The sequence below is a fragment of the Misgurnus anguillicaudatus genome, chromosome 23 (assembly GCF_027580225.2).
Source record: "Misgurnus anguillicaudatus chromosome 23, ASM2758022v2, whole genome shotgun sequence".
In the NCBI taxonomy this organism is placed as follows: domain Eukaryota; kingdom Metazoa; phylum Chordata; class Actinopteri; order Cypriniformes; family Cobitidae; genus Misgurnus; species Misgurnus anguillicaudatus.
The window spans coordinates 26807444-26831870 of record NC_073359.2 but is presented as its reverse complement, the minus strand read 5'-3'; the positions used below and the strand labels follow the sequence as shown (position 1 = coordinate 26831870).

The window sequence follows — 24427 nt, the reverse complement described above, 5'->3', positions numbered from 1 at the left end:
TTTATTTGGTTTAAATCTTTTATCATCTGCCATTTTTATATGTAATGTGAATCTCAAGTAAAATCATTTTACAATAAAGTTGTATTTGTTAACATTAGTTAATGCATTAAATAACATGAACAATAAACAATATACTTCTACAACATTTATACATCTAAAATCTTGATGTCATAGTTTATAATACATTTATAAATATCTTGTAACTGTTACCATTAGTTAATGCACAATATGAACTAACCTAAATTATTATATTGACATGGCAATATAAAGATTAATTAAATGCTAAAAACTGTACACTTCAGTGTTAGTTCATACTTGACAAATACAACCTTATTGTAAAGTGTTACTTATAACTTAATTTGTGTCTGAATTAATTCAATGTTCACTGTAAAAAAATTATATTTTAAAAAATTGTGAAAACTGAAAGTTAAAGGGGACATATTATGAAAATCTGACTTTTTCCATGTTTAAGTGCTATAATTGTGTCCCCAGTGCTTCTATCAACCTAGAAAATGTTAAAAAGATCAACCCAATAACTTAGTTTTGGTAAACCATTTTCTGCAAGAATGTGAAAAATAGGTCATTGTAATTTGGCCCTTATTGTGATGTCAGAATAAGGTAATACCGCCCCCTTTATCTGCACTATCCAACCACAGCACAACCATTTAGTATGGAGAGAAAGCGAGAGAGAGAAAATAATTCACAGCACAATAGAGTTTCAATTGCAACATACCACCATCATTGTGATCAGTGGTTGCACTTCATCCGCTCATTTGCATTTTAAATCACACACCCAAAACGGCACACTTTTGCGCAGACCTATTTTAGACTTAGTTTACATCTTAAAAAAATCTCATAATATGTCCCCTTTAAATATTGACATATTGCTTTCAAAAAATTCTCCCTAAACAAAAATATGCATTGTGGTAATTAAAACACAAAGAATTGGCTTAAAACAAAAATGTACACTCTAAAAAAATAATCCGTAAAAAAACGGATAATGTCCTGGCAGAAAATTACCGGTACCTTTTCCGTTATGTTTACAGACACTTCCGTTTATTCAAAAACTGAACATTTTGTAGATTTATAGAACACTGTCCGTAGATTTACAGTAGATTGTCCGTAACCTTTAGGGACACTTCAATCTGCCTATGAAACGCAACAATGGTGACAATCAACAACATAGCTTCATGCCGCAATGCATGCTGGGTACCAGGATTGTAGAAAACTCTCTTAACATTTACTCTCACCATTGTTGAGATTTGTATCCAAAGTGTTGATGTCTCTAAAGCCAAACCACAACTGACAAATTTTCAGCCTTCTTATTCAATACAGTGTGTTTTTAGATCAGCACAGAGTGTCACTCTTATACATTTCAGTTCATTATTCTTATTTTATCATTTCATATTTAAATGTTAGGCAGCATAACATCAAAACAAACAAGCTTATATGACATCATAAACAATTCTCCATCCTTAAGCTACAAAGAAGTTGTAATTGCTACAAGCAAAAACACTGTTGCAATGCTAAAAGAGCAGAGTCGGTTCTGTGAAGGTCAAGAGACAAAAGCCTAACTAAAGGGAACACTAATCACCATAGTGGTGACTTCAAATGAATCTAAAACAAACACAAACTGGAGATTTAATGTGATAAATGTTGTGGTAAATATCCATTTGACTTACACGTCACGCCAGAAAGAAGATTTGTCTACTAAATCACATGTGTCGATGCTGGAATAGTTTAACACTTGTATCTTGTTCTGACAGCATTTGTTTAGAAGTTAAACATCATCCATGTTAGACAATAACTCTGCAAGCAAGTTGTAATTTTAGGTTTCAAACAGAGATGGTGATAGAGAGGCAAAAGTGAAAGGTTGCAGCAGGAGTTATTGCACCCATAATGCAACATGTTATTAAAAAAACGGATAAATGCCTGTAAAACATAAATACGGAAAATTCCTTCATATTTACACAGTACTTTGTCCGTTTTTTTACGGATTTTTTTTAGAGTGTATATTCACAGAACATATTAAACTCTGCTCAGCCAATTTATCGTGTCAAATGAAAAATCTGAGTTGACTGAACATAGTTCAGCCAGAAAAGCGTATGGGAATGCACCTGAATTTAATTGGCTTCAGTGTGGATGCGTGGGAGGACTTTTATATTGGTGTTTTTGGAGATATTTGTAAAATATATTTTCTAAACTTTTTATTAAAAATGATTATTTTCTAATGTCTATCTGTGCAATTGTATGCAGACCATTTCTGTATGTTTACAATTTTAAGGTATTACAAATAAATAAAAAATGAATAAAATGTTACAAAATAGTTTGTGTGTTTCTTTTTCTATTAGGACAACGGGAAATAAACAATTCAGCATGATTCCTTACCAATATAATTTTACCAATATACATTTTCAGATTGGGTAAATTAAAAAAAGAATGCTACCACAATTTTAAAAAGTTAATTGGGCAAAAAACATGGTTTCTTATTTTCAATTGGCTCAACCTGTTATTTTCCATTGAGCTAATGTTTAAAGATCGTAATTGATAAAATTCCATTCACAGAAAATCTATTGGCCCAAGTTAAAAATGTCAATGTTACCAGTCACTAGAAAATTTTGAGTTAGGGAGGCCAAATTTTTTTTACAGTGTTTCAATCACTTTTTATGTTTTTGTGTTTCAGGTGTGTTTGGTGTTGATGGAGATGAAGTGAAGTCAGTGTCAGTGGTGGAAGGAGATTCTGTTACTCTACACACTAATATTACTGAAATACAGACAGATGATCAGATTGTTTGGATGTTTGGACCTCAAGACACTCTTATAGCTGAAATCTCTAAGAAAATCATTGATATGTTTGACAGTAAGGAGATATTTGGAGACAGACTGAAGCTGGACAGTCAGACTGGATCTCTCACCATCACAAACATCAAAATGACACACACTGGACTTTATAAACTACAGATCTTCAGTAACAGAGGAAATTCATACAAGAGATTTAATGTTACTGTCTATGGTGAGTTTAATATCATTCAGAAACTGTCATTCTGCAGGTTGTTTATTTTAGCATAATTGTTTTTATGTAATGTCCATATTTGTGTGTACAAATCTCTGTTCACATCATCCTCTGTTTTATGAGCACAGACATTAAATGTGTTTATATTATCACACATACTGCACAGCAGTGGCGGAGCCAGAGGGGTGTCCAGGGTGGCACTGGACACCCTTGACATGTCACTGGCCACCCCGTGTGCCACCCCAAATTTAATGCGCTACTTTCATTTTCTTTATTTTCGACGTGCGGCAGCGCAGCACATTGTTAAAAACAAACATTATGAATATTAACCCTCCCTGCGGTCGCGGCGCAAACTCTTTATTTTTCAATCAATGCGCAAAGAGACTTGGATTACTCTGCTGATTTTGGACATACAGATATGATTTATACATCATTTAAAACGTTAAAGTGTCATTTTTTGTGTGTCTATAAAAACTGAATGTTGTGCTTTTCACAAAATTAAGAAATACATAATGCGCGTTCTGTTATCTCTCCATCAGTGACGTCTTTTCAAAAACGCGTCAGAAAAATTACTGTAACGAATACTTTTCATATCATCAGAAGATAAATGTCATGTCTACATAATGCTTGGAATCTCTTTAAAATGATGTAAGTGAAGTCGTACATTGCTAATACTACATGATATCACCGTATATGCTGGAAGTGTGGTAATTTTCTTGTGGACTGAATAAAGTCTAAGATTGCCAATTTTTTTTACAACAAAACCCAGAACCGTGTTTTCATTCTTGACGTGATCTTTATAGGCTAATGTATGATTGTTAATTCGACTGGATTGTCAGTGCCACATTGAACTTGAAAGTGCGACGCGCATAGCCGTGCTCGTGCACAGCCAGAGCTTAAACGACTGTTCGCGTCTTTTTGGCTTAAACGGACAAATGCTCATATGTTAAAATAGCTGTCTTGGTGATTTTCATACTAAACATTTGGTTACTGTACGTATTAAACAAATAAATATTTTATTGCATAACGCTTAGCATGTTGAAGTCTCTCTGTCATTAAAGTTAATTAAATATCAAAAGAAAAAAGAAAACTTTTGCATCTTCTGTATCTTCGTAAATAAAGATTAATCCAAACATCCTTTGTGTTAAGCTCTGCTATTTAAAGTAAGTTTAAGGTTTATCATGGAGTTTAGATTTCCTGATCTTTTGCTTCATTAAAGGGATAGTTCACAAAATGAAAATTCTGTCATAATTTTTACATCCTTATGTTGTTCTAAACCTGTACGTATAACTTTTTTCTGATGAACACAAAAGAAGATACTTTGATAAATGATGGTATGCACACAGCTGTAACCATTGACTTCCATAGTAGGAATAAAAACAACATGATGGAATTCAATGGATATACCATTAATTGTGTGCTTACCATAATTTATCAAAATACACTGCAAAATCCCCGGTGTTAAATTAACACCGGCCTGGTGTTTATATGGGTACCACCAGCAGGGTGTTAAAAGTAACACCGAAGCAGTGTTAGAGTTAATTAGATAATTAAGCAATCATTTCAGTGATTATTTGATTATTGAAGACACCTGATGATAATGAGCCGAACTACAACTACAACTTCCAGTCGCTGCCTTGGATGGGATCAACTGAAAAGACATCTCTCTTGTTACGAACCAGACTGACATTTGTCTACTTTTAAGTTGTTTGGTCGCCATTGTGGTGATCGGTGGTTCCTTTGGTTGGGTGGGTTGACTCTTGTTTCTGTCTTCGAGGTCTTTGCAACAGTGTTTACTGAACACATTATTTGTTGTAAAGGTTGTTAAAGCGAAGTTTATATAGTTTTTATAACAGTGATTATAGATTTAAGTAAGTTGTTTACACAGTCAAAAAATTCAGTGTTCATAGAAAATTAGATGTTGATCAAATATATATTCTCTAATGGACTTCTGTAACATAGCTTTCCTCGGATCAAGCTTCTCAAATTTTATTGTTAAATACTTGCTGGAAATATTTTTTTGCCTCACGTGCAGATATCATGAATCACCCCACTAATCGGAATCATGGTGACAAACATAATGTTGCAAAGTATGCTGGGATCCACCATAGTATAAAACTCATGACTCCCATCATGCATTGCAACATAAATTATGTCACCCTTGTTGCGATTAATGGGGTGATTCATGATATCTGCACATGAGGCACAATATAAACTTTAAGGCAAGTATTGTTAACAATAAAATTTGAAAAGCTCTGTAAGTTAAAACCAATAGAGAATATATATTTGGTCAACATTTTATTTTCCATGAATACTGAATTGTTTTGACTGTGTAAACAATTTACTTCAATCTACAATCTCTGTTATAAAAACTTTATAAACTTTGCTTCAACAACCTTTACAACAAATAATGTGTTCAGTAAACACTGTTGTTAAGACATCAAAAGGAAAACAAGAGTCAAACTGCCCAACTAAAGGAACCACTGATCACCATAATGGTGACCAAACAATTTCAAAGTAGACAAAAGTCAGTCTGGTTTGTAATAAGAGAGATGTCTTTTCAGTTGATTTTATCTAATGCCGAGTTCAGACTGCACGATTTTAGCCCTGATTTTTACTCGGCGACAGGTTTTGAGATATCGCCGACAAATGCCCGAAATCACGGGCAAATCGATGCTCGTGCACGCGAGTGACAATCACACAGTGTGAATTATAAAAGACGCGTTCTGAGAGGATCGCCGACGAGTCGCCGACACCCGTGAGATATTTGGCATGCTAAATATCTGGACCGGTCGGCGATTCCAAATCATGCCGTGTGAAATGTGTTTTGACTGACAATAACATCGGCGATGACCTACATCCAATGAGAGAGCAAATACAGGACAGCTGGAAGTTTGGGGAGGAGTCTCTCAAAACATTTCCTTCTTCATAATTTTTATTTCTTCTTTCTGCTGCAAATGAGCGCACATGCAATTTGTATGTTAAACTTTTTGCGGGTGACCATTTTTAATAATAATCCCAGTCTCACGTGAGAACTCCGGTCTTGCACGCGTGACCTCGCGTTGTTTCCTTCGCGTCACTTCTCGCGTGCGTTTGGTTGTGAGACGTAGTTTGCGGACCGGGAAAAAGTTATCGGCGATTCTTCTTACGGTAAAGTCATGCAGTATGAAAACCCTTGTCGCCAATCCATCATGCAGTCTGAAACAGCAGCGACTGAACCCTTCCCCAGATAATCACGCAGTGTGAATCCACGGGTGACCCGACTAGTTTGAAAATCATACAGTCTGAACTCGGCATAAGGCAGTGACTGGAAGTTGTAGTTGTATTTCTGCTCATTATCATCAGGTGTCTTCAATAATCAAATAATCACTCAAATGATTGCTAAAGTATCTAATTAACTCTAACACTGCTTCGGTGTTACTTTTAACACCCTGCTGGTGGTACCCATATAAACACCGAGCCGGTGTTAATTTAACACCGGGGATTTTGCAGTGTATCTTCTTTTGTGTTTATTAAAATAAAATACAAGTTTTAAAACAACATATTAAAATAAAATACAAGTTTTAAAACAACATAAGGGTGAGTAAATGATGACAGAATTTTCATTTTTGGGCAAATCCCTTTAACAGACAGTCATTAAATGTATAAAAAATACAGTAGAAAGATTTAAAATTCACCCTTATTATGTTTACATCTAATGCGATCAAAAGATGGAATTTATGCTTTCTTGACACATGGTTACACGTCATTTTCTTTTATGGACTATGGACCCCCTAAAGTAGCTTTGGCCACCCCCTGGCCCCCCCATTAAAAAAATTCTAGTTCCGCCACTGCTGCACAGCTGTCCTTCATTTGCAAAAGCCCCAGTACACTGCAAAATCCTGGGAGTTAAATTAACACTGCTCAGTGTTTATATAGGTCCACTCTCCAGAGTGTTAAAAAAGTAACACCGGAGAGAGTTAAAAGCTACAATCTGTGACTTTATTCTCTCTATCACCATCTCTGTTTGAAACCTAAAATTGCATTTTACATCTTACTTGTAGAGTTATTTTCTTATCTTAGGATTAGATGTTGGCTGTTTCATTTAAAGTCACCATTTTTGTGATCAGTGGTTGTTTTAGTAGGACTTGACTCTTGACTATTAGCTTGTTAGTTTTTTCTAACTGCTATATCTTAGTGTGTTTAAAACACATTGTTATAGCAAAGAAAAGGTTACTGTTTGATTGAATATTGATGATTAAAACAAAATGTCAAACATACTCATTTAATGAACAGATTTATTAATATAGTTTTCCCCCTCATCAGAAGCATCATTTTCTATTAATAATAAATTACTACAGTTCAAGGTCCAGAACTCTCATAGCAGTTTGGCATTCTAAAAGACTTTGATAGTGTGCACAAAAACATTAACCGCTGAACAATTTAGATACAAAGACATCAAGAATCAGAGTATGAATCTCAACAATGGTGACAAAGAAAATGTTAAAGAAGTTCATTATTTATTCATGCCCCAGTGCATTCTGGGAGTCCTGGATGAGATTTGTAATGTGTTAATACCCAGCATGCATTGCAGCATGAAGCTTTTCATTTTATTGTCGCCATCGTTGTGATTCGTGCTTTGGTTCTTGGTGTTTAAGTGTCTACGTTGTAAAGCAGTTAATCTGTAAGTGTCCGTTTTTAAAAATGGTTCAGAATGAAAAACTGCTATGTGATGTCTGGATCTCATACTGCAGTATCATATTATTGACAGAAATAAATACTTCTAGTAAGAAGTCACTAAATTAATTATTTTTAAGAGTGTTATTTGAAAGTATATCCTAACAACCATTATAATCATAGAAATGCACTAGTGCATCCTCTTTGGCCACATAAAAAACATGTTTTAAACACATGCAATTATAACAGCCAAAAAAAGCTAAAAAGATAAGACTAAGACTCAAGAGTCCAATTAAAACAACCACTGATCACAATCATGGTGACTTTAAATGAAACAGCCAACATCTAATCCTAGGTTAAGAAAATAACTCTACAAGTAAGATCTAAAATGCAATTTCAGTTTTCAAACAGAGATGGTGATAGAGAGAAAAAAGTCACAGATTGTAGCTTTTAACTCTCTCCGGTGTTACTTTTTTAACACTCTGGGGAGTGGACCTATATAAACACTGAGCAGTGTTAATTTAACTCCCGGGATTTTGCAGTGTAGAGACAGAAGCCGCAAAAAAAAAAAAAAAAAACGATACAGTTGGTAATTTATTAAAGTAACGATAGGAAAACATCACACTGTGCACAAATTCATTAGAGAAGGTAGAGATTTATAAAAAAAATGTATGCAAGTTAAAGTAAATGTAACAGAGTAAATAACAAGTTACTACCAGTTATTTTAATATTTGTAAGAGTATACATATTCAACACTTCTTTATAAATTGAGAGATTTACAGTATGAGAGGTCTAGATTTTTCTATAGCAAAAGCATTTCATGAAGAATGACACTAAACACCTGTAAGCATATAGAAAAAATATATGTATATATTATTTGCAAAATTAATAAAATATATTTATACTTCCAGCTCCTCTCCCGATTCCTGTCATCAGAAACTCATCACAATGTTCATCTTCAGAATCATCATCAAGCTCAAAATGTGTCTTATTGTGTTCAGTGAAGAATGTGAGAGATGTGAGTCTGTCCTGGTATAAAGGAAACAGTTTATTGTCCAGCATCAGTGTGTCTGATCTCAACATCAGACTCTCTCTACCTCTGGAGGTGGATTATCAGGATAAAAACACATACAGCTGTGTGGTGAGCAATCCCATCACAAACCAAACTCAACATCTCAACATCAATCATCTCTGTCAGATGTGTTTAGAGGAATCAGGTGTGTTTAATTTACTGCAATATTTCTAACATCATGCATGTCTTTCACAGTGTCTGTGTGACGTCAGGTTTTTTCGGACACATTTACACTAATAATTATTTTCTATATGTGTAATACAGGTGTCACGGCTTTAATAGTGTTGATATTATTATCTGGTGTGCTGCTGGTGTTTGTGTCTTCACGTGTGATTCACTGTTACTGCAGAAAGTATCAACAAACTAAACAAGAAGGCAAGTAAAAACTACACATGATAATGTTGAACAACAATGTTTATACTGCTGTTTGCCAAAAAATTATTACCAAAAAAAGTGCACATTTCAGAGAATTTAGAGTTGCTGTATTAAATATAATAAAAATATGATCAGTTCAAAGTTGAACTGATATAATACATACAGACTGTAAATGTCCTCACATTGATGTGTTTGTGTTTGTAGATGAGAAAGATTTGTCAGAATACACAGAGATTATCTATAGACTTCAGATCAGACTTCAGTGAAACATCACATCTGTACACTTCACATTGTGAATTATGATTTCATATGAAATATCACAGCAGATCTCTAAAAAGTTTAACAGAAATCATATCACCATATATCAAATTCAGCAGAGATGAATCAAAACAGCAGATGTGATTATAAATGAAGGCAGTCAGTTGATCAATCTACTTAAAACAGAAAATAATAATAATAGTTTTATAAAATGTACACTGCAAATTTTTTCGTTGTAAATTCACAATAAATAATTGGATACATTTTGCATGACTTTCACAGCAAGGATTACAGCAATATACTGTGAAATATACTCACAGCAATTTACTGTAATGTTATATCTGTGATATTACAATGCATTGATGTAAAAGCACAACTGTATACTGTAACTTCACAGCTTCAATGGCAAAGCAATTACTGTGATATTACAATACATTACTGGGGAATTACAATCTTTTGCTGTACATCATTACAACAAGGCAAATTTTACCATTTTATTGTCACCATGGTTGAGATTCATAGTCTGATTCTTGATGTTTGTGGGTCCCAGTTATACAGTGGATATTTTTTGTCCAAAGTTTCTAAAACTCCTTAATGACAAACTGCTGTGAAAGTGCTGGATCTCATTTACATTATTGACAGAAAATAAACTTTTGATTAGTAAATTAATTAGGTGATAATCTTTACCATTATGTACCAACCACCTCAGAATTACAATGTTAACTTTACATGTTCATAACAAATGTGGTGTATTAACACAAAGTTAACACAACCAGGGAAAAAACTAGCAAGCAAAGAGTCAAGGGTCAAGAGTCAAACTAAAACAAACAATAATCACAATAATGGTGACTATAAATGAAACAAAACATCAACATCTAAACCTAATAAGTGAATTGTGTTTTCTACACATTCAGAAATACTGTAATGTTTTATAAAATAATAAAATGCAATGTTTCTCTATCATTTACATAACAATCAAACAAGTCAATATAATAAACAGTTGTGGTTTTAAACATTGTGTGAACATTAAAACATGACATTGTCATAACGTTTAAAATGGTAAAATGTAACATTCCTCTAACGTTCAGACAACACAAAAATGTTCTTAGAACGTCAAGAAAACTGGACACTTTTTACGTTGGCAAAACGTTTTTGGGAACCTTGGGAGCTTTCAGGGAACGTTCTTAGAACTTTTTTCTATTAGCTGGGTTCATCTACATCAACGTGCCATATTTTTTAAAATAAATTTATATTTTTCTGATTCCATATTTATTTTAATAAGTCAGACTATGTCCATGGTTTTATACAGTCTATGGTTCAAAACAGTTCGGTTATGACATGTGACTCCCCAGAGCATATTTCAATACAATATTTCACTGTAATAATACAGTTTAATGCTGTGAAATCCTTATTTTTTTTGTGTTGCTGTGATATTACAGACCTTTTTGTGATATAACAGCAGGTTTTAGATTGCAAGATTTTACTGTAAAATAAGAGTTAAATGCTGTAAAATCCAAGGATACTACACTCTAAAAAACTAATCCGTAAAAGAACGGATAATGTCCTGGCAGAAAATTACCGGTACATTTTCCGTTATTTCACAGACATTTCCGTTTATTCAAAAATGGAACATTCTGTAGATTTATAGAACACTTTCCGTAGATTTACGGAACATTGTCCGTAGGCTTTAGGGACACTTCAATCTGCCTATGAAACGCAACAATGGTGACAATCAACAACAAAGCTTTATGCCGCAATGCATGCTGGGTACCAGGATTGTAGAAAACTCTTTCTTAACATTTACTCTCACCATTGTTGAGATTTGTATCCAAAATGTTGATGTCTCTGTAAAGCAAACTGTACAACTGATACATTACCTCAATGTTATTCAATACAGTGTCTTATTAGATCAGCATAGTGTGTCACTCTTACACACTAGAGGTTTTTTATTCTTATTTTATCACTTCATATATAAATGCCAAGCAGCATAACATAAAAAAGCTCAGATGATATAATAGACACTCTCCCTTACTAAGCATTAAACAAGTTGTAATTGCTACAAGCAAAAACATCATTGTAATGTTAAAAGAGCAGAGTCAGATTTGGAAGGTCAAGGGACAAAAGCCTAACTAAAGGAACACTAATCACCATAGCGGTGACTTCAAATGAATCTACAACAAACACAAACTGTTTAATTTTTAAACCACAAAAAATTAATGTGATAAATGTTGTGGTAAATATCCATTTGACTCACACATCACATCAGAAAGAAGATTTGTCTACTAAATCACATGTGTCGATGCTGGAATAGTTTAACACTTGTATCTTTTTCTGACAGCATTTGGTTAGAAGTTAAACATCATCCATGTTAGACAATAACTCTGCAAGCAAGTTGTAATTTTAGGTTTCAAAAAGAGATGGTGATAGAGAGGCAAAACAATGAGTTATTGTACCCATAATGCAACATGTTATTAAAAAAACGGATAAATGCCTGTAAAACATAAATACGGAAAATTCCTTCATATTTACACAGTACTTTGTCCGTTTTTTTACGGATTTTTTTTAGAGTGTGTGATGTTTTTATTAAAATGTTGTTGAAATAAAGAAAATGTGGAAAAACTGTTTGTTAATAAAGACGACACACACAGTTGTTGTGTTGTTTTTGAGGTCACAGTGAATTGAGTCTCTGAGCTGAATGTTTGTGGTTTATTCAGCTGGTTAGTTAAACAGTTAAACCAGAGTGTTTGTGTAGATGTGGGTATGTGTATCTGTAGATGTGCAGTTTCCACTCATGTCCACAACTGAACTTTATCACGAGAACACAAATGTGTGAAAGATCAAAGTGAACTGAACAGAAATACGAGTTTAATCTGTTATTCACTTCATTCAGAAGTAAAAGTTTAATGAAACACAATAAATGTTTATCAGGATGATTTTCTCTCTTCTGTTCATGTTCCTGCTGAATGGTGAGTAAAGAAATTGTTTTCATAAATGTATAAATGATGTATATTTAAACAGACTTTATATTTATATCATTATTTAATCCAGGTGATTTCAGTGGTGAAAATCTGAAATGAGACTGAATTTAAAATCTTTAAGATAAGATAAGATTTTGATTGTTAGATATAAAATGTTTATTTGCTTTAAATCGCTTATCATCTGTCATTTTTTATATCACATATGATGAAAATTTTAAGTAAAATATTGTTATAATAAGGTTATAAGCATATAATAAGTTAATGCATTAAATAACATGAACAATAAATAATACTTCTACAACATTTATTAATCTAAAATCTTGATTTCATGCATTTATAAATATCTTGTAACTGTTAACATTAGTTAATGCATTAGCTAACATGAATTCATGTTTATTTCATAATTTACTAATACATTTACAAAATATCCAATGTTGTAACTGTTAACATTATTTAATGCATAGTGAACTAACATGAACTATTCTTGGCATTAACTAACATTAACAAATATATACTAAGTGTTACAAATAATGTAATATGAATCTAAATTAATTCATTATTTAAATCAATTTTTATGTTTTTTATGTTTCAGGTGTGTTTGTTGTTGATGGAGATGGAGTGAAGTCAGTGTCAGTGATGGAGGGAGATTCTGTTACTCTACACACTGATATTATTCAAATACAGAGAGATGATCGGATAGTGTGGATGTTTGGACCTCAGGAAACTCGTATAGCTCAAATCTTTAAAGGGGACATATTATGAAAATCTGACTTTTTCCATGTTTAAGTGCTATAATTGTGTCCTCAGTGCTTCTATCAACCTAGAAAATGTTAAAAAGATCAACCCAATAACTTAGTTTTGGTAAACCATTTTCTGCAAGCATGTGAAAACATAGGTCATTGTAATTTGGCCCTTATTGTGATGTCAGAATAAGGTAATACCGCCCCCTTTATCTGCACTATACAACCACAGCACAACAATTTAGTATGGAGAGAAAGAGAGATAAAATATTTCAGAGTTTCAATTGCAACAAACCACCATCATTGTGATCAGTGTTTGCACTTCATCCGCTCATTTGCATTTTAAAGGACACACCCAAAACGGCACACTTTTGCTCAGACCTAGTTTAAGACTTAGTTTACATCTTAAAAAAAAATCTCATAATATGTCCCCTTTAAATTTAACATAAATGTGTTTTTTTTTTTTTTTTGCTTTGATTTGTGTCATTCAAATATATCAGTTATTATTCTTACAATGTATTGTTTTAGGTGTGTTTGGTGATGAAGTGAAGTCAGTGTCAGTGATGGAGGGAGATTCTGTTACTCTACACACTGATATTAATGAAATACAGACAGATCAGCAAATGGTTTGGGTTTTTGGACCTAAAGTGACTCTTATAGCTCGAATCTATATGAAAATTATTCATATGTTTGAATATAATGAGATATTTGAAGACAGACTGAATCTGGACAATCTGCTGTGGTGGGCGTGGCTGCTGTGGCTGTAGTGATTTATGAACTGAGATCATAGACATCAGAGGACACCAGAGGGCGATAGTTATATCTGTTTATGGACACCTAAAGGGGTTTCAGTGCTTTTATGTGTTGTTGTGTAATTTGTGACAAACAGAAATTCAAAATAAAGTTGAAAAGGCAAAACTTAAGAAATGTACGTATATGTCATTATTTAGAAATACAGTTTTGAAAACATTAAGATAAAATATAAGCAGTAGTAAGAATGAGGTCTGTATCAAGATCATTCACTGTTTATGATGTTGAAAATCTTCTGATCTGAGGTCAGGAGCCTCATTTATTAAGCGTGCATACACAATACTTCATGGCAACGTTGACATTTATTAAAACAGTTTTGACGTTTAAAAGTGCTTTGTGGTTTATTCTGCTTACATGAGGCTGTGTGACTATGTTTGTTTAAAAGTGTGTGTGTGTGTGTGTGTGTGTGTGTGTGTGTGTGTGTGTGTGTGTGTGTGTGTGTGTGTGTGTGTGTGTGTGTGTGTGTGTGTGTGTGTGTAAGATGTGGTTTCATCTCATGTCTGTTCAGAACTGAGAACACAAGCGTGTGAAAGATCAGAGTGAATCTGATAGAAATGAAAGTATTGTAATGAAGCACAATAAATGTTTATCAGGATGATTTTCTCTCTTCTGTTACTTTTCGTGCTGAATGGTGAGTAAAGAAATAATTTTTATTAGTAAAAGTGTACTGTGAATTAAAACAGACTTTGTAAAATGAGATTTCAGGATTGAGTTTTACAGCTCACAGTTAGGTTAAAGATTTTGATTGTATATAAAAAATATTTATTAAGTTTGAATCTTTACTCATTTGTCTTTTTCTTGTATTTTGAAATAAAGTCTAAAATGAAATAATTTAGTTTCAGTCTGGAATAATTAACTAGAATTTTGTGTTTCAGGTGTTGATGGAGATGAAGTGAAGTCAGTGTCAGTGATGAATGGAGATTCTGTTACTCTACACACTGATATTACTCAAATACAGAGAGATGATCACATACTGCAGATCTTTGGACCTAAAGGGACTCTTATAGCTGAAATCTATAAGAAAAGCATTGATATGTATGACAGTAATGAGATATTCAGAGACAGACTGAAGCTGGACAATCAGACTGGATCTCTCACCATCACAAACATCACAATCACACACACTGGACTTTATAAACTACAGATCATCAGTAACAGAGGAACTTCATACAAGAGATTTAATGTTACTTTCTATGGTGAGTTTATTCACAAACACTGCCTTTGCTTTTAATTTAGACTGTTTATGACAGATATACTGTAAAATCATTTTGACAATTTTTTTACTCAACATTACATATTACCTGATGAAAATGAACATACTTTTAAGTGCATTCTCTTTAAAGAAAATATTGTCACACACGTAGGATAAAAACAAAACATAAATTAATAATAAAACACTCTTTATTTAACTGACTGTATCAATCTCATTTTCATCAAGTAACTGTTATCATCAATTATAAAACGGTTAGTTCCAATCCTTGATTCTGATTGGTCAATAGGTGTGCTTTATTCACGATAAAACACTACTGTGATCGCTTAACCCAACGGTTCTATTTAATTTCACTGCGCCCTTAGCAACACCCTTAGCAACACATAAACATATAATGAGACAAAGTCTGAGAACAGTTTGTTGTTTTTATTTGAGCTTTCATGTTGGACTATTTTTTTCTAGCGGAAGGAATGCTTTTATTGATTTAACTTCATGAAAGTTGCACTATTTTTTTTTACTTTAATATTGTGTGTTATACCAGGGGTCTGTTGAATGCTGCATTCTGATTGGCTGAGAAATGTTCTATGGGTGTTGATTATTTTTCTGTAAACCGCACACCTAATTTTTCAAATGTCTTAAAAATAGGCACCAGAGCAATGTTTGTGGTAACCGTGGTATAAGCGGAATAATTGACTCCGGTCCTTTGAATTATTTGAAAATAATGCACACCTGCGGTGTAACGGCACTCCGCTTCGCGTCGTGCCGCATTACCACCTTGGTGTGCATTATTTTCTTATAATTCAATGGCCCGTCGTCAATTATTCCTTACGTAACTGTTTTATAAAAGCAATAAGGTACTCGAGGCAAGTGCTGTATCGTGAATAAGTAACGGCTGAAGGGCCCTTCAGCCGTTACTTATTCACAATACCGCACAGCCTCTCGTACCTTATTGCTTACTCGTAGGACAGAATACTAAAATAAGAGTAAAGGTAACAAATATTATTTCCTGCATATACTGTTTTGTGATTTCAAACTAAATGGCTTATTAATTTACAAAGTGAAAAACTTAGAGGTTCTTCTGCCAAATCTCCTTCATCAATATCTTATTGACCTGATAATATACACCTTTTTACTACTTGTGCTTTTTCTTACTGTCAGGTCATTTGCCGATTCCTGTCATCACTCATATCAGTGACTCTTCAGACTGTTCAACATCATCAGAAAGATCATCAAGCTCAAAATGTGTGTTGTTGTGTTCAGTGTTGAATGTGAAAGATGTGAGAGATGTGAGTCTGTCCTGGTACAAAGGAAACATCAGTGTGTCTGATCTCAACATCAGACTCTCTCTACCTCTGGAGGTTGAATATCAGGATACAAACACATACAGATGTGTGGTGAACAATCCCATCGCAAACCAAACTCAACATCTCAACATCAATCAACTCTGTCAGATGTGTTTAGAGGAATCAGGTGTTTAATTTACTGCAACATTTTCATAATTCAACTTCAGCAGATATTTTTTAACATGTGTGTTGTTCAGTGTCTGTGTGAAGTGAAGTCAGGTTGTCAGGACACATTTACACTAATGATTATTTTCTTTATGTGTATTACAGAAGTCTCTCTGAGTTCATAACAGTGTTGATAATATCTGTTGTGCTGCTGGTGTTCGTGTCTTCATGTGTGATTCACTTTTACTGCAGAAAATCTCAACAAGATAAACAAGGCAAGAATGATTTATGCAGTGAATGTAGTGGAAAGTGCATTAAAAAAATGAATCACCAAAGTTTGATTTTTTTTAAACCAAAACTTCAGATTCATATAATACAAGATAACAAAATAAGCTCATTATGTTATCTAAGCTATAATATAAAAATAATAAATGGTGTAAAGGTAAACTTGTGTGATTTGTTGATCAGTTCATGTGAGTATATGTGATGTTAAATACAGACTGTAAATGTCCTCACATTGATATACATGTGTTTGTGTTTGTAGATGAGAAAAGTTTGTCAGAATACACAGAGATCATCTACAGACGGCAGTGAAACATTTATTATGAAATTATGAAAAATTTCACATGACATTTTACAACACTTCAACAGATTTATGTTTATCTTTGAATTACAGTAAACAACTGTGACATTACAACATTAAATTCAGATCAATCTAATTGGTGCTTGAACAGTAAATGCTTATAATAGTTATAATTATAATAAATCTTTTATTTTAATATTACATAGAAACAAGCAAGCAGTCATTTTGTGCAGAGTACAATTTTATAATTCTTGTTGTGTATTTTAGCAGTTTTGCAATGTGATGTACACTTATAATGTATATATTTAAATGCTTTAAAATAAAGTGAGTGTGAGAAAACTGTTCTTGAAATTTTTAACATCAAAAGAGTCAAAGTTTTGCTGTTGTGTTGTTATTGAGGTTAAAGTGAATTGAGACTATGAGCTGAATGTTTGTGGTTTATTCTGCTGGTTAGTTAAACAGTTAAACCAGTGTGTTTGTGTAGCTGTGGGTTTGTGTATCTGTAGATGTGCAGTTTCCACTCATGTCCACAACTGAACTTTATGACGAGAACACAAATGTGTGAAAGATCAAAGTGAACTGAACAGAAATAAGAGTTTAATCTGTAATTCACTTTAGATTAATTTCATTCAGAAGTAAAAGTTTAATGAAACAAAATAAATGTTTATCAGGATGATTTTCTCTCTTTTGTTCATGTTTGTGCTGAATGGTGAGTAAAGAAATACATTTTTATTTTCATAAATGTATAAAGTATATTTAAACAGACTTTATATTTCTATCATTTTTTTATCCAGGTGACGTCTGTTTTCACGGGTTAATAACTTAATGAAATGAGACTGAATTAAAAACTATAAAAAGAAATAAATTGTTAGACATAAAATGTTTATTTGGTTTAAATCTTTTATCATCTGCCATTTTTATATGTAACGTGAATCTCAAGTAAAATCATTTTACAATAAGGTTGTATTTGTTAACATTAGTTAATGCATTAAATAACATGAACAATAAACAATATACTTCTACAACATTTATACATCTAAAATCTTGATGTCATAGTTTATAATACATTTATAAATATCTTGTAACTGTTACCATTAGTTAATGCACAATATGAACTAACCTAAATTATTATATTGACATGGCAATATAAAGATTAATTAAATGCTAAAAACTGTACACTTCAGTGTTAGTTCATATTTGACAAATACAACCTTATTGTAAGTGTTACTAATAACTTAATTTGAGTCTGAATTAATTCAATGTTCACTGTAAAAAAATTATATTTTGAAAAATTGTGGAAACTGAAAGTTAAGTATTGACTCAACATATTGCTTTCAAAAAATTCTCCCCAAACAAAAATATGCATTGTGGAAATTAAAACACAAAGAATTGGCTTAAAACAAAAATGTGTATTCACAGAACATATTAAACTCTGCTCAGCCAATTTATCGTGTCAAATGAAAAATCTGAGTTGACTGAACATAGTTCAGCCAGAAAAGCATATGGGAATGCACCTGAATTTAATTGGCTTCAGTGTGGGTGCGTGGGAGTTGATGATCGACATTTTCTACAATAAAGTTATAGTAAGTACTTAAATATTTACATTTAAGTCATTTTAAGTATTTTTAAAGTCATTTTCTAGAGTGAAAATCTGAATAATTACAGCATACAAACAAAAGCATATGATGTTTTCTCCTCAGTGTAACGCACCAAGCTAACGCTTCATTTAGTGAGGAAATGGCAAGGTCACTAGAACTTTCACAGTGAGTATATTATATTTGTATTTCTTATATAACATATTTGTATGAAAACTGTTCGCTTTTTCGAGATTTAGGTGCACAGCAAAATCCCCGGTGTTAAATTAAAGGGGTCATATGATGAAAATGTTAGCATTGCCACTTTGTAGGTTTGAGCAAAAATGTGTCGTTTTGGGTGTGTTTTTTAAAATGCAAATGAGCGGATGAAGTGCAAACACTGATCACAATGATGGTGGTTTATTGTAATTGAAACTCTATTGTGCTGTCAAGTCCAAAAATGTGTCGTTTTGGGTGTGTTTTTTAAAATGCAAATGAGCGGATAAAGTGCAAACACTGATCACAATGATGGTGGTTTGTTGTAATTCAAACTCAATTGTGCTGTCAAGTCCTTCTTTTCTCTCTCTTTCAGAGTTCAGATTAAGGAGGCGGTATTATTCTAATAAGATATCCTTATGACATCATAATGAAAGCCAAATTTCAATGACCTGTTTTTGCTCACACCTACAAAGTGGCAATGCCAACATTTTCATCATATGACCCCTTTAACACCGGCTTGGTGTTTATATGGGTACCACCAGCAGGGTGTTAAAAGTAACACCGAAGCAGTGTTAGAGTTAATTAGATAATTAAGCGATCATTTGAGTGCTTATTTGATTATTGAAGACACCTGATGATAATGAGCAGAACTACATCTACAACTTCCAGTCACTGCCTTAGATAAAATCAACTGAAAAGACATCTCTCTTATTACAAACCAGACTGACTTTTGTCTACTTTGAAATTGTTTGGTCACCATTATGGTGATCTGTGGTGCCTTTAATTGGGTGGGTTGACTCTTATTTTCCTTTTGAGGTCTTTGCATCAGTGTTTACTGAACACATTATTTGTTGTAAAGGTTGTTAAAGCAAAGTTTATATAGTTTTTATAACAGTGATTATAGATTTAAGTAAGTTGTTTACACAGTCAAAAAATTCAGTGTTCATAGAAAATTAGATGTTGGTCAAATATATATTCTCTTTTGGACTTCAGTAACATAGCTTTCCTCAGATCAAGCTTTTCCAATTGTATTGTTAAATACTTGCCGGAAATACTTTTTCGCCTCACGTGCAGATATCATGAATCACCCCACTAATCGGAATCATGGTGACAAACATAATGTTGCAAAGAATGCTGGGATCCACCATAGTATAAAACTCATGACTCCCATCATGCATTGCAACATAAATTATGTCACCCTTGTTGCGATTAATGGGGTGATTCATGATATCTGCACATGAGACACAATATAAACTTTCCGGCAAGTATTGTTAACAATAAAATTTGAAAAGCTCTGTAAGTTAAAACCAATAGAGAATATATATTTGATCGACATTTTGTTTTCCATGGATACTGAATTTTTTGGCTGTTTAAACAATTTACATCAATCTACAATCTCTGTTATAAAAACTTTATAAACTTTGCTTTGACAACCTTTACAGCAGGTGATGTGTTCGGTGAACACTGTTGCAGAGACATCAAAAGGAAAACAAGAGTCAAACTGTCCAACTAAAGGAACCACAGATCACCATAATGGTGACCAAACAATTTCAAAGTAGACAAAAGTCAGTCTGGTTTGTAATAAGTGAGATGTCTTTTCAGTTGATTTGATCTAAGGCAGTGACTGGAAGTTGTAGTTGTATTTCTGCTCATTATCACCAGGTGTCTTCAATAATGAAATAATCACTCAAATGATTGCTTAATTATCTAATTAACTCTAACACTGCTTCGGTGTTACTTTTAACACCCTGCTGGTGGTACCCATATAAACACCGAGCTGGTGTTAATTTAACACCAGGGATTTTGCAGTGTGCGTTTTTTTATTAAGAGCCGCTGCGCCGCGCCCACACGTGCACACATAGACATGAAAGGCTGCTTGCAACCTGCGCCTGAGAGAAATTGTCGTGTTTTTTAAATAAATGAATATATAACGAGTGTGGGGGCTTCTGTATTTGGCCTGGACTTCACGAAACGGGCGCATTCTTTACATGTATTTGACTGTATGCAGCACTGCGCAGACAAATCAACCTATGACATCAAAGTTCCAAGAGAGCCATTCAAAAGCTTATATCTCGCGTTACATTGATCTCATGTGCCAATCGATCTGCGCCGTGCATGCTGCCGTCTTAATCTTGTGTCAGGAAATCCACGAGGGGTACATATGAAAAGGACGCTCTCTATCAGCTGCACTGAAAAAAACAACTTGTAAAATTTACTTAAAAAAATCCTCGTAACAATTTGCACGAACTTTTTTTAAGTAAAATTTACAGCTTTTTTATAAGTAAAACTTACCTACTAAAATCAAATAAAATTTACTCAAAATTGCACGATAAAACATATGTTAAATAATTAATTAAATGTTACTTAATTATTTTATTTAGAAGTTAGATTTATTTTAATCGTTTAGGTATAGTCTATGAGGGTTTTTTTGAAAATTGAAGCATTACTGTCCTAATAATATTAAATAAATCGTATTTTCTGTTTGTTATTTTCTTTAACATATTCCTATGGACCTAGTTATTTTTAGTGTTATAAATGGCATTATAACACAAAATTCATGACTGACAACAAGTCAGTCATTGAATAAACTTGATTCGGAACAGAAACGCATACAAACTGTGTTTCTGACATGCATTATCAGCACTGTGGAGAGAATTACAATACCATGTTCTGAACAGGGTTCATGTAAAGAAACACTGATCACCTGAACGGTGACTTTACAAAATTATTATTTACAACAAAACATCGTCAATAATATAAGAGCTTAAACCTTTATGACATTTTGCTAACAAATATTTAAGTAGTTAAAGTTCTTATCAGTTCTTATTCTGTGATAAAGCTTAAAAAATAAAAATATTCAGGCGCAAAGAATTGTGGGTATTCCTTACAACATGTGCAAATAAATGTAAGTAAATTTTACTTAAATAATACAAGAAAATATCTAATAAGACTTACTATTCCCACACAGTTCATTTTTTTATATGAATTAATTGTGTATTTATCATCATTTTACTTAGGAAAATCTAGTTCTCAATAAATGTTAATATTATTATGTAGAAATTATGAGAGTTAATCTAATAAATATTACTACACCAAAAAGTTCGTTTTTTCAGTGTAGGTTTGCTTGAACAATTCATCTCTTAGAAAATTAACCATAGTTTTGCTATTGTTTGTGTTGGATAACCATCCCACATAGCAATGTTGTTCCGGCCCAGCTCCGGCCCACACAACCAGTTTTCCTCGGGCCACATACAACGAAGAATGACGGCCCTTCCATGGCCCAGTTCTGGATTACAGACAATAGCACATAACTGGCCCAGACCTGGGCCAGAACAGGGCCTACAAACAAGCCTACCATGGCCCTTGCAGCCCTTACTTAGCCCCCAGGAAGCCCTCATGCAGCAAAATCCCCAGAGTTAAATAAACACTACTGGATGTATATATTGTCCCAATCTTACAGAGTGTTAAAAAGTAACACTGAAGCAGAATTAAAATCTTTTTTCTCCTCTATCTCACCAGCTCTGTCTGAAACCTAAAATTGCATTTTACATCTTACTTGTAGAGTCATTTTCTTACTTTAGGTTTAGATTTTGTTCCATTTAAAGTCACCCTTATTGTGAGTGAATTATTAGTGTTTGTTTTGGTTGGACTTGACTCTTGACTCTTCTCTTGTTTGGTTTTTTGGCTGCTTTGACTCTGTGTTTTGGGACATGTTGTTTGCAGCAGGGAAAAGACAATGGAGAAATTATTTGATGGTGGTTAGCACTGTTAATAAAGTCTAAACACTATCAACTAGAAAACGTATGTATTAATTTAATGTTTGAACACTTATCAGAAGCATCTTTCTCTGACAATAAAGTGATACTACAGGATGAGATCCAGTTCTCTCATAGCAGTTTGCTATTCTGAAGAATTTTGAAACACTGACACTTAAAATTAACCAGTTTGTTATGTAGACACACAAACATCAAGAATCAGAGTATGAATCACAATGATGGTGACAATAAAATGAACAACTTCATGCTGCAATGCATGCTGGGTATCAGCAAATTACAAATCTCATCCAGGACTCCCATCATGCACTGCTGCATGGATAAATAATGAACTTTTTACTATTTTCTTTGTCACCATCGTTGTGATTCATACTCTGATTCTTGATGTTTGTGTGCCTACATAACAAACTGGTTAATTTTTTGTGTCAGTGTTTCAAAATTCTTCAGAATAACAAACTGCTATGAGAGAGCTGGATCTCATACTGTAGTATCACATTATTGTCAGAGAAAGATGCTTCCGATAAGCATTCAAACATTAAATTAATACATACGTTTTCTAGTTGATGATGTTTAGACTTTATTAACAGTGCTAACCACCATCAAAGAATTGCTCCATTGTCTTTTCCCTGCTGTAAACAACATGTCTTAAAACACAGAGTTGAAGCAGTCAAAAAACTAAATAAGGGAAGAGTCAAGAGTCAAGTCCAACTAAAACAAACACTAATCACAATAAGGGTGACTTTAAATGGAACAAAATCTAAACCTAAAGTAAGAAAATGACTCTACAAGTAAGATGTGAAATGCAATTTTAGGTTTCAGACAGAGATGGTGAGAGAGAGGATAACAGAGCTTTTAATCCTGCTTCAGTGTTACTTTTTAACACTCTGTAAGATTGGGACAATATATACATCCAGCAGTGTTTATTTAACTCTGGGGATTTTTCTGTATGAGGACTTCCTGGGGGCTAAGTAAGGGCTGCAATGGCCATGGTAGGCTTGTTTGTAGGGCCTGTTCGGGCCCAGGTCTGGGCCAGTTATGTGCTATTGTCTGTAATCCAGAACTGGGCCATTGAAGGGCCGTCATTCTTCGTTGTATGTGGCCCGAGGAAAACTGGTTGTGTGGGCCGGAGCTGGGCCGGAACAACATTGCTATGTGGGCATATAACCACACATTTACCATAGTCTCACTAAAGGATATTTTCAGTCAAACTATAATAAAGTAATGAAAAATGTCCAATACCAAAATAACTGTACTTCTATATTAAAATTGTTTTATTTTCATAATGTTGAACAGAAAAACGTCTGCTATTAGCTATATTAACACGGTCTCACACCCATGGCGTCAATATTTGACGACACTTGACCATGCGTCAACATGTTGACGCGGAGGGTATACCTTTCGCGTCATTTTTTGACGAACTGGGGACTTCAATACTACACTGCAAAATCCCGGGAGTTAAATTAACACTGCTCAGTGTTTATATAGGTCCACTCCCCAGAGTGTTAAAAAAGTAACACCGGAGAGAGTTAAAAGCAGCAATCTGTAACTTTATCCTCTCTATCACCATCTCTGTTTGAAAACTGAAATTGCATTTTAGATCTTACTTGTAGAGTTATTTTCTTAACTTAGGATTAGATGTTGTCTGTTTCATTTAAAGTCACCATTATTGTGATAAGTGGTTGTTTTAGTTGGACTTGACTCTTGACTATTAGCTTGTT

The 24427-nt window shown here is 33.5% G+C and overlaps 1 protein-coding gene across 1 annotated transcript in view; it reads left to right on the top strand.

Moving 5' to 3' along the window:
* Positions 1-24427, top strand: part of LOC129452939 (uncharacterized) — a gene marked incomplete at its 3' end in the record, with an annotated part of 69069 nt that overhangs the window by 11143 nt on the left and 33499 nt on the right. Inside the window, exons 9-14 of the mRNA XM_073862345.1 lie at positions 2689-3013; positions 8671-8687; positions 8775-8886; positions 9006-9116; positions 12945-12985; positions 14861-15098. Of these exons, the coding sequence (XP_073718446.1) occupies positions 2689-3013; positions 8671-8687; positions 8775-8886; positions 9006-9116; positions 12945-12985; positions 14861-15098 (844 nt within the window). The remainder of the gene's footprint in view (positions 1-2688; positions 3014-8670; positions 8688-8774; positions 8887-9005; positions 9117-12944; positions 12986-14860; positions 15099-24427) is intronic.